This window comes from Suricata suricatta, chromosome 8 (genome assembly GCF_006229205.1).
Source record: "Suricata suricatta isolate VVHF042 chromosome 8, meerkat_22Aug2017_6uvM2_HiC, whole genome shotgun sequence".
Lineage (NCBI taxonomy): Eukaryota > Metazoa > Chordata > Mammalia > Carnivora > Herpestidae > Suricata > Suricata suricatta.
In genome coordinates, this window is record NC_043707.1 from 649,597 (window position 1) to 659,488 (window position 9,892).

The 9,892-nt window shown below is 66.0% G+C and overlaps 2 protein-coding genes across 5 annotated transcripts in view; one reads left to right on the forward strand and one right to left on the reverse strand.

Moving 5' to 3' along the window:
• Positions 1 to 8,169, forward strand: part of CHTF18 (chromosome transmission fidelity factor 18) — a 9,052-nt gene extending 883 nt beyond the window's left edge. Inside the window, exons 3-23 of the mRNA XM_029949112.1 lie at positions 3 to 358; positions 439 to 589; positions 758 to 926; positions 1,335 to 1,427; positions 1,512 to 1,564; positions 1,681 to 1,825; positions 2,284 to 2,493; positions 3,010 to 3,107; positions 3,375 to 3,498; positions 3,582 to 3,730; positions 3,882 to 3,975; positions 4,264 to 4,362; positions 4,446 to 4,576; positions 4,766 to 4,937; positions 5,676 to 5,900; positions 5,983 to 6,132; positions 6,223 to 6,353; positions 6,998 to 7,142; positions 7,257 to 7,373; positions 7,681 to 7,738; positions 7,889 to 8,169. Of these exons, the coding sequence (XP_029804972.1) occupies positions 3 to 358; positions 439 to 589; positions 758 to 926; positions 1,335 to 1,427; positions 1,512 to 1,564; positions 1,681 to 1,825; positions 2,284 to 2,493; positions 3,010 to 3,107; positions 3,375 to 3,498; positions 3,582 to 3,730; positions 3,882 to 3,975; positions 4,264 to 4,362; positions 4,446 to 4,576; positions 4,766 to 4,937; positions 5,676 to 5,900; positions 5,983 to 6,132; positions 6,223 to 6,353; positions 6,998 to 7,142; positions 7,257 to 7,373; positions 7,681 to 7,738; positions 7,889 to 8,025 (3,007 nt within the window). The 3' untranslated portion in view covers positions 8,026 to 8,169. The remainder of the gene's footprint in view (positions 1 to 2; positions 359 to 438; positions 590 to 757; positions 927 to 1,334; positions 1,428 to 1,511; positions 1,565 to 1,680; positions 1,826 to 2,283; positions 2,494 to 3,009; positions 3,108 to 3,374; positions 3,499 to 3,581; positions 3,731 to 3,881; positions 3,976 to 4,263; positions 4,363 to 4,445; positions 4,577 to 4,765; positions 4,938 to 5,675; positions 5,901 to 5,982; positions 6,133 to 6,222; positions 6,354 to 6,997; positions 7,143 to 7,256; positions 7,374 to 7,680; positions 7,739 to 7,888) is intronic.
• The window catches only part of GNG13 (G protein subunit gamma 13), a 2,255-nt gene continuing 494 nt past the window's right edge, over positions 8,132 to 9,892 (reverse strand). The window contains exons 1-3 of one of the 4 annotated variants that reach the window (XM_029949372.1): positions 9,850 to 9,886; positions 8,461 to 8,592; positions 8,132 to 8,318 (exon numbers count right to left, since the gene is read on the reverse strand). In XM_029949372.1, the coding sequence (XP_029805232.1) occupies positions 8,213 to 8,318; positions 8,461 to 8,558 (204 nt within the window). In that variant the 5' untranslated portion in view covers positions 8,559 to 8,592; positions 9,850 to 9,886 and the 3' untranslated portion in view covers positions 8,132 to 8,212. Of the gene's footprint in view, positions 8,319 to 8,460; positions 8,627 to 9,849; positions 9,887 to 9,892 lie in introns of those variants that run through there. The other 3 variants (XM_029949374.1, XM_029949371.1, XM_029949373.1) reach the window with 3 other exon arrangements.

Here is a 9,892-nt window from a genome sequence, read left to right on the forward strand (position 1 = left end):
AGGGCTGCTCAGAGGAGGGGAGGCGGGCGGGGGCCGGGAGGCTTCGGCGAGCTCACCGGGGGTGAATCGGATCGAGAAGGGCCCTCCAGCGCCGCCAGCCGCGGGACCTGTTGCCTGTACAGGCTCACCTGTCGCCGCTGCTGTCAACGTTCTCTCCCGGCAGGGACAGCCGACCTGTCGCCTTCCAGGGGTCCTTGGCCCACGGGGTGTCGGTCCCGGCTGACGTTCGAGGAGGCCATTGCTGGAGGGGATGCTGCCACTCACTGCTCTCCAGGCGGACCTTCAGGGGACCACAAAGGCAGTGCCAGGAAGAGGCACCTGGCCGACCATGACTCGAGGGACAGGGCCTTGCCCCCCAGTATGTCTTCAGAGGCCCAAGGTATAGAGGGGGGGTGTGAGGCCGAATAAGAGCCTCTGACACTTGGTCTGTCTCCCCAGCCCCCAGGGTCAAACGGCTCAGGCTGGAAGTCGTGAAGAAGCTGAACTTCAGACCTGAGCAGACGGAAGAGCCGCCCCCTCCTGACTCCCCTGCTGGGGACATCACCCCCCCACCGAGTCCAGAGGTCCCCACTGAACTGTGGGACAAGGGGTGTGTGGCCTGGGGCACAGGTGTCCCAGGGATTTGGGGAGGGTCCCAGGTTTTGGGAGGCCTGGGGCTGAGTGTGTGTGGGAGGGGTGTATAGTCAAGAGTGGACCTGGGTTCCTCCTCCGATGGTAACAGGAGAGTGTCCCCAAGTCAGTGTCTGTCCCTTCCCAGGCCTTTGGACACTGGTGCTGATGTGAGTCCCCTGCAGGCCTCTCCAGCAGCCCGAAATCCAGTCCTGAGGCGGCCCCCTGTCCTGGAAGACTACGTCACTGTGACCTCCACTGGTGGCTGCCGGGGTTTTCTGGTGCTGCGGAACGACCCCGTGGGCACAGGGGTGCAGGTGGGTGTTGTGTGGCCACAAGCGGGGGGAGGGGCTGGCAACAGCCCTCAGACAGGCTTGGCAGGCTCATTGCCATCCAGGAGAGGGTCGCAGACATCATACCCGCCTTGGACCCCGCGGACCCCTCAGGATGTTCGCCTGGTCTCTGTCATCCACCTGGGAGGGCCTTCGGTCCCCTTCTCTTTGTCTCTTCTTCCTCTTCTCTTTTCCTTTTTTCTTTTTCTTTCTCAGAGCTGTCTCTGTTCTAGTGCAGTTTCTCCTTAGGATTCTTGTTTAGGGAGGGGGCACGTCTTGGTCCTGGTCTGTAGTCATTGGAAAACGCCACCTGGGTCCCTCAGCACTGTGAGCGGGCGTCTGTGGGTGGTTATGTTCCCAGAAATGATGAGTGGTGTCTTTGCTTCCCTACAGGACCCTTTCCTTAATGTCTGGTGGCGAGGCCATGGCCAGCTGGACCTCTTGGGTGTGTCATTCGCGTCCCTGAAGGAGCAGGTGGACAGTGAGGTAGGATCTGCTGGGAGGGGCAGGGCAGCTCTGGGCTGACTGCGCCCCCAAGACACGCTGATCCCATCCCTGCTGTTTGCACAGCGGAGGCGGCGCCTGCTCGAGGAGGCCAGTCAGCTCTCAGACACGCTCCGCAGGTGACACGGTGGACCCTTCCAGCCCCGGGACCCTGACCTCCGGCCTGTACTCAGCTGGGGGCGGGGGAGGTGTGGTCTGTCTAGTGGCCGGCAGCTCAGGGCAGGATGTTCTCCAGCCTCAGGTCCGAGGAGGTGGGAGAGGAAGGTCGGACTTCGGGGGCCCCCGAGGAAGAGCTGGCTGACGGCCAAGGTGACTCCCAGCCCTGCCTCTGGGTGGACGAGTTTGCTCCTCGGTGCTACACGGAGCTGCTCAGTGATGATGTGAGGCCTAGTTCTCTTGTTCTCATTCAAGTGTGACCCATTTCTTCGTTGTCAAAAAATTGTTATTGTCAGCCTGAGGGTCGTGGGCAGGGAGGGGAGAGTTTGGATTCGCCCTTTGCAAATGTAGGTGGGGAAGCCGAGGCCGGTGTGGGACTGGCGTTCTGCAGGTCACCTGTGACCTGGGCTGGGGGTCCAGGCCTCCCTGCCAGCAGCCTCTGTTTCCTTTGCCACTGTCAGAGCAGCTGATGCTGGGACACGTCGGGACCAGGGCCTGGGGTGGTCGGGAGGGAGGTCCTGCTGTGAGCCTCCCTCTGTCACTCACTGGCTGGGTGACTCGTTACTTAGCGCCTGCATCCCCGTGTGTCTTTCTGGGCTCACAGTAGCAGGCTGACAACAGGGCTGGCACGGGGAGGCCTTGGTGCTGGCGGGTCCTCCAGGCCGCGCTTCCTGTCCTGCAGTTCACTAACCGCTGCCTCCTCAAGTGGCTGAAGCTGTGGGACCCGGTGGTGTTCGGCCGAGAGAGGCCCGCCAGGAGGCCGAGGCCCGGGCCGGAGCTGGCCCGCGCTGGCAAGGAGGCCACCGCCTCCAGCAAGTGGAAGAGCCACGAGCAGGTGCTGGAGGACATGCTAGAGGCTGAGCTGGACCCGAGCCGGCGGCCCCGGCAGAAGGTGAGCCCCACCTGGCCGTGCCACATACGTCTCTGGGGCCAGGGCCTGTGCTGTCTGGGTGGCCTGTGCCTTTGCAGCCTCTGGGGGCCGTGAGGCATGTGAACTGTCTCCGAGGCTGCGGGCGTCATGACATCAGGGTGTTGGCGCGGAACGTGACGGGAGTTGGAACTTGAGTCTGCTTTAAAGACTCAGGTGAGGTTTGCTTTTTAGAGGATCCTGTGCCTTTCCAGGACACGGTGACAGCGGGTGGCTTCTGGGGCTCAGTTGCACCGGCAGTGGCCGTGTCCCTGTCAGATCTCCCCTTTGCTGGTCTCAGGCGAGACTTTGGCTCCACAGCGGTGGCTCGCAGCACAAGCATGCTGGGTGCGGCCCGTTCTTGGGTGCTCACCAGCGGGGCCACGTCCCTTAGCAGTGGGCCTCACGGGGCAGGATTCTCGGCCTCGAGGGCGGGCTGGGGGCTCCACAGTGGTGCAGGTGATAGCATGTCTTCACCCGGCCCATTTGTCTGGGCCGCAGGTGGCGCTGCTCTGCGGGCCCCCGGGGCTGGGCAAGACCACCCTGGCTCACGTGATTGCGCGGCAAGCCGGCTACTGCGTGGTGGAGCTGAATGCGAGGTACATGCCCAGCCTCCCGTCTGTCCCGAGTCCCCAGAAACCCTGGTGGGCCAGGGGCGGGGCATGGCCCTGGGCTCACAGGCGACGGAGCTCACTCTTTGTCAGGGCTTGTCGGGACGCGGGGTGGCCCTGTCACGGGGTGGTCTCGAGCTGCGGGCCTGGTGGCCTAGCCATGGGAGCCTGTGCTAGCAGCCGGGGGCCCTGGTCGTTCCCTGCCCGAGGCCACGCTGCCCTGACGGGCCCCCCTGCTGGCCTCACTCGTTCCAGTGACGACCGCAGCCCTGAGGCCTTCCGCACGTGCATCGAGGCGGCCACGCAGATGGAGTCGGTGCTGGGTGCTGGCGGGAAGCCCAACTGTCTGGTCGTGGATGAGATCGACGGGGCCCCCATGGTGGGCCTCCTGGGCGCCCCGGTGGGCGGGCAGCTGGGCGAGCAACGAGCTGGGGCTCACCACGCCCTCCGCCCACACCCCAGGCCGCCATCAACGTTCTTCTGAGTGTCCTGGACCGCAAGGGCCCGCAGGAAGCAGAATCCGGGGGTCCAGCCGTCCCCACCGGTGGGGGGCGGCGCCGGGCCGAGGGGGGGCTCCTGAAGAGGCCTATCATCTGCATTTGCAATGATCAGTGAGTGGGGGAGAGCAGGGGTTCCCACAGGGAGGGGTCTGCTGGGGGGCCCCCACAGGAGGGCAGAGGGCTCCCGGGAGGGGGCAGGCCACCCCTGCCCTGCTGCCTGCGCCTCGGGGGCGGGCTGTGTGCAGGACTCTGCCCCCTGCAGGTTCGTGCCCTCCCTGCGGCAGCTGAGGCAGCAGGCCCTCCTGCTCCACTTCCCGCCCACGTTGTCCTCCAGGCTGGTGCAGCGGCTGCAGGAGGTGGGTGAGGGCTGCGGTGGGGGACACGCGACCAGGGGGCTGTGTGGCCAGCTGTGGGGTTGGGGGAAGCCACCCCTGTCCTGATCCCGTCTCCCATCTGGGTCCCATCCACTAGCTGACCCCAGGGTGTGGGGAGAGACTGGACCAGTTTGCCCACTGGCAGTAGAGGGTTCCGAGCACCGAGCGAGGCTGGGCCGCTGGGCCTGTATTCGCCTGTGTTCTCGGGAAGAGGTGGCCCTGGGGGGGCTTTCTGGGGGAGAGAGCACCTACCCTCCCGCCTGCCCACAGATCTCCCTGCGGCGGGGCATGCAGGCCGACCCAGGCGCGCTGGCGGCTCTCTGTGAGAAGACGGACAATGACATCCGCGCCTGCATCAACACCCTGCAGGTGGGCATGCAGGCGGGAGCGGGGGCGCCGCTGGGTGGAGCAGGGCTCAGCCGCCTCTCACTGCCCGCACGCCCTGTGCCCAGTTCCTGCACCGGCGGGGCCGGCGGCAGCTGAGCGTGCGGGATGTGCAGACCACTCACGTGGGCCTCAAGGACCAGCGCAAGGGGCTGTTCTCCGTGTGGCAGGAGGTCTTCCAGCTGCCCCGGGCCCAGAGGTAAGTGGGTAGGCCAGCCCTGCCTCCAGCAGAGACCGTTGCTGCCGGGCCCTGGGGTCACCTGGCCTCCCCCGCCATCCTGTTGGGGCATCGCCCCCGTGCACACTGCCGGGCCGTTTCCGGTAGCAGGGCGCCGCTGAGAGGGATAAAGAGGCAGGGCTCCACTCCAGCCTCAGCCCCCCTCTGCAGGCAACGCTGGGGCCAGAACCCGGCCCTGCCCCCCTACACGCTCCTGCTTGGTGATGGGCACGCGGGTTTGGGGCCCCGTGCCGCCGAGGCGCCTTTGACCACGGCTTCCCAGCGGTTCTACCACATCCTGCACGTGGCTGCCTCCGCGGGCGAGCGTGAGAAGGTGGTGCAGGTAATCTTGCTCCCGGAACGTTTTGGGGGCTGCCGGCGGGCTAGCACCTGGCTGTGCGGCTGTCCCCAGACGCTGGGTGGGAGAAGCTTCAGATGGTGTGCCAAGGAACCAGGATGGGAGCGAGGGCTGGTGGACACAGGGCGCAGGGGAGATCTCTCAGAGAGGACGGCAAACAGGCAGAGACCCTGGGGGGAGGGACTAACTGGTGCAAGGGGGGGACGCCCTGCGTGGGCTGGCAGGGAGGGGAGGTGGGCCAGGTCATGGTGGGGTCACTCCATTTGCTGGTCGGGACCCATCTGGCTGGGGCGGACGGCACAGATGCTCCCCACCCCTGGGATAAGCTGCCTCCCTAAGGAGCTTTGGGTTAGCGGGCGATCTCGTAAATCTGGAATCCATGCCCGGGAGGGGGTGTGCCGTAGCCTGAGGGGACGGGACTCTCACGTGGAACGGGATGGGGCCTCTGTGCCCTTGGTTCTGACCATAGAACCTCCTTTAGGGAGGGGGGTCGGGTTCTTCACCGCGTCTGTCTGGGATGGGGTCAGAACAGTGGGGGTGGCAGGCTGGGCCTTCTGGGCTGTGTCTTTGGGCCCTCGGGGCCCTTGCTGGTGTTTGCAGATGTCCCTGAGGCCCTGCACTTGGGCCAGGTGGGAGGCGGAGGGTCGTGGTGCGCAGCGCTTACATAGCAGGCTGGGGGCCGAGGCCAGAGGGGTTCAGGGGCCCCCCACCCGCTCCCCCCAGGGCCTGTTTGACAACTTCCTGCGGCTGCGGCTGCGGGATTCCAGCCTGGGGGCCGTGTGCGCGGCCCTCGACTGGCTGGCCCTCGACGACCTGCTGAGCCGGGCCGCCCACCACAGCCAGAACTTCCAGTTGCTGCGCTACCTGCCCTTCCTGCCGGCCGCCTTCCACCTGCTCTTTGCCTCCAGCCACATCCCGAGGATCACTTTCCCCAGCAGCCAGCAGGAGGTGTGCCCCTGCACCCTGCCCGGGGCTCGGGTCCGGCCCAGAGGTCCCGGGTGACCTAGGCTGGGTTTGTTCTCCGCCCCAGGCCCAGAACCGGACGAGCAGGACACAGGCCCTCGTCCAGATGCTGGTGTCAGGCCTGACACCCGCCACCCGCAGCCGAGCTGCACCTCAGGTCCTCATCCTGGATGCCCTCTGCCTGCTCCTGGACATCCTTGCGCCCAAGCTGCGCCCTGTGAGTGCCCCGGCCAGAGCGGGGCTGTGGCTGCCGGTGGGGGGGGGGGGTGGTCCTGGCTTTGCTCAGCACCCCTGCCCCTGCCCTTAGGTGAGCACCCAGCTGTACAGCACCCGTGAGAAACAGCAGCTGGCCAGCCTCGTGGGCATCATGCTTGCCTACAGCCTAACCTACCGCCAGGAGCGCATGTCCGACGGGCACTATGTCTACCGGCTAGAGCCGTGAGTCCGTGCAGCACTGGGGCGGGGGTGGGGGGGGCTGTGCTGCCTGTGCTGTGGCGGCCTCTGGGCCAGGAATACGAAAGCGTGGTCTTGGCGACGGGGTGTCTCCGTTGTGTCGTCTGTGGGCGTGGCTGCAGGGGCTCAGCCCATGTCCCTTGTGAGGAGGGGCAGCCCTAGTGAGGCACAGTGCCGGGGTCTGAGGTCTACTGCAGAGGCTCTGGCTGCCACAGTGTCCCGAGGGGGCCCTGGAGCTCCCCGGTCTCTGCTTCCCCATCCCGAGGTGTTCCCTGGGGCCCTGCTACCCAGCAAGGCACAGTGCACACCTGCCTCTGTCCCAGCCATGGGGAGGCAGGAGTGGTGACAGTTCCAAGCACTCAGCCCTAGACCCGGGACCAGGCCCTGCCACATTGTCTCATTTCTTCATTCTGCAGCCCTGGGGTGGTTTCCTTCTTGTGCCCACATATAGTTGGGGAAACTGAGGCTTGGCGAAGGTAATCTCTTCTTGCTGTGAGGCTCAGGCATTGCCTTGCCAGGCCCGAGACCCGTCCTGCAGCTCTTGTGTTTTGGCATCTCAGACTAGTATGGAGGTGGCCCCTGCCTGTCCCTGCTGACCAGGCACGTCTCTGTACCCACTCTGAGAGCAGGAACGTGGAGGAGGTCTGTCGCTTTCCTGAGCTGCCGACCCGCAAGCCCCTCACCTACCAGGCCAAGCAGCTCATTGCCCATGAGATTGAAATGGAGAAGATGCGGCGGGCAGAGGCCTTGGCCTGTGCTGAGGACAGCCCCCAGGTAAGCCTCCTGGGGCTCCGGGCCAGAGCCAGGCCCAGGAGGGGAGGGCTGTTGGAAGGGACCTTGTCCCTGGAGTGGCCCTGCTCTGTCAGCCTTCACCACCTGTTTCTGCAGGCAGAGGGGGCAGCCCAGGCCGGTGCTGGGGAGAAAGGGACACAGCCTCCCACTGCACACAGCCACGAGGAGCAGCGGCTGGAGCGCATCCTGAAGAAAGCGGCCCTGGAGGAACAGGTGTGGGGGCCAAGGGGCTCAGGCCAGGCGGATGGGGGTGGGGCTGGTGCTCAGCCCCGGGTGGGGGGTCTGCCAGTTCCTCGCTGCTCAGCACAGGGGCCTCCTCTTGATTCAGTTTGGATGTGGCTACGGCTCCCTCCTGCCGCTGGGTGGGTCCTGAGGGCCTGAAGGGGCACGTGCAGAGCGTGGAGGGAGGCCGGGAGGGGAGGTGGGCATCTGCTCCCTCAGCCGTTAGGGCCTCCCCTCACAGCGGGGACCATCCTTCGGGGATCTGTCCCCAAGACCCTGACCAGCCTGCCTTCTTCAGCCCGAGAGAGACTTCTTTGGTCGTGTGGTCATCAAGCGAGCGCCAGCCCTGAATGCAGGTGTGTGGGAGGAGGGCGGGGGGGGGGGGGGGGGGGGGGGGGGGGGGGGGGGGGGGGGGGGGGGGGGGGGGGGGGGGGGGGGGGGGGGGGGGGGGGGGGGGGGGGGGGGGGCTGGAGCAAGGCAGAGGAGCAACCATGTGGCCTCCACAGGAGATGTGGCCCCGGACGCAGATGCGACAGAGCGGCGCATAGGCACAGCGGTGGGCAGGAGTGACGTCTGGTTTCGCTTCAAGGAGGGCGTCTCCAACGCCGTGCGGCGCAACCTGTACATCAGGGACCTGCTGTAGCTGCGGCCCCGTGCGGGGCGCCCTGGGTCCCCCCCAGACACCCCAGGGCCCAGGCTTGACGCTGTGCTGTTGCTTTTTCTCCATCAGAAAATGTACAAAAAGCACACACGTCCTCAAAGAATCTTTATAAAAGTCACACCTTCATAGAGGTGTCCCCCCCACAAAGAGGCGAGAGGCGGGGCGGGGGTCACAGGATGGCGCACTTGCCCTTCTCCACCCACGGGTTGTTCTTCATCAGATCGGGGTTCAGGAACGGGTCCTTGGGGATCCCGTCCTCGATCCACTTGAGGAGCCTGTGGGCGGGCAGGGCGGGCAGGGTGAGGGGCCGAGATTCTGGCTCATGCAAAAGGCACGGGGCAGGGAAATGAGACGCAGGTGCGGGTGCGAGCGGGCAGCCCTGAGTGGGCGGGGCTCCGTGGGGTCCGGGAGACTCACTCGGGGATGGTCTTGGAGGACATCTCCCTCTTGAAGGCCAGCTGGTACTTGAGGCTCTCTACCTCTTTTTTCATCTGGGGCACGTCCCACTCCTCCATCGCGTCGGGGGCTTCGGAAGTGGCCAGCCTGGGGCTGGAGGGCGCAACGGGAAGCAACAGCCAGGGGCCTGCCAGCCTACAGTCACCCCGGATGCCCCCTCCCCACTGGTGAGGGCACCCCCACCCAGAGGAGGGAGGGCGGCCCACCCTTGCACACCCAATCTACGGCTTGGGAGGTCCCCAGGGGCTTCACCACCCGTTTCCCAGGGTCCACATAGGCACCCGCACAGTCCACAGGGTGCAGAGTGGGCCTGGAGCTGAGGCCCCACTAATGAGGCCCCATGTGCCTGCCCTTCCCCTCGTGGAGCTAATTAGCTTCGGAGAAAACTTTACTCCGAGCTCCGAGGCCTCGCCTCCCACCCCCAGGAAAGCCTTACCACTGCCTGGCCTCTGGTGTGGAAAGAAAAGGATAGTGTTGCAGCGACAGCAGGGCCGGGCAGACGGCACAGGTGGGTTCCCAGAATCCCACCCTCACAACCACCAGGCCTACTTCCCACCCTGGTTGCAGAGGGGGCAACCCAGACCATCATGTAAGGGGTGGGGCCCTACTTGGTTTCCTTCCAGGGCCTTCCCATTTGCATGGGGAAGCCCACCCAGAGGAAGTTAATCCCAGGGCCAGGAGGATTTGGCTGCAATTTGCATCTCTGGCCTCGAGGCTGCGGGGAGGAGGTGCTGAGAACCTGGGGGTCCCAGGCTGCACTGCAGGTTTGGGACTGGGGGGAGGGGGCTGCAGCCTGCTCCTGCCTAGCGCTGCTCCAAGTACTGTCCACAAACCGTCTGGCCCAGTTTCTGCTCAAGCACCAGCCTGGCAAAGCGGGTTGCTCCCTGCCTCCTCCCCCACCTCGGCCCACTGCAGGGGCCCAGGGAGTCCCTCACTGCCCCCCAGGCCCTGCTCCCATCTCTGAGGCCGAGAGCCATGGGATTGGCCTTCTGGACCTTGGGAGGAGGGGCAGGGGTTGACAGGAGTGTGACCCTGTCTGCGTCAGCCTGCGGAGGGGACTCCTGGCTGGAAGCTACCCATTGGGGGTAGGAGCCTGGTCAGATTGGGACACAACAGCCACACTGGGAAGAGTCGTGGGAGGGTCCCTCAGTAGCCAGGGGTGAGACCCTGGAGGAGAGGAGTCTGCCTCTTGGGTGGGCGGCGGCCAATGGGCATGCAGGTGTTCCCCTCCCGGAGACCCCAAGTTCATCATCCCCACCCCTGGCCGGGAAAACCACGTGGTTGGGGGTTCGCGGGGGCGGGGGCGGTGGCCCTGCTCACCGCCCCCGCCGCCCGCCAGGCCTGCCCTACCTGCGCGCAGCGCCGCCGGAGCCGGAGCCGGCCGCCCGTCCCG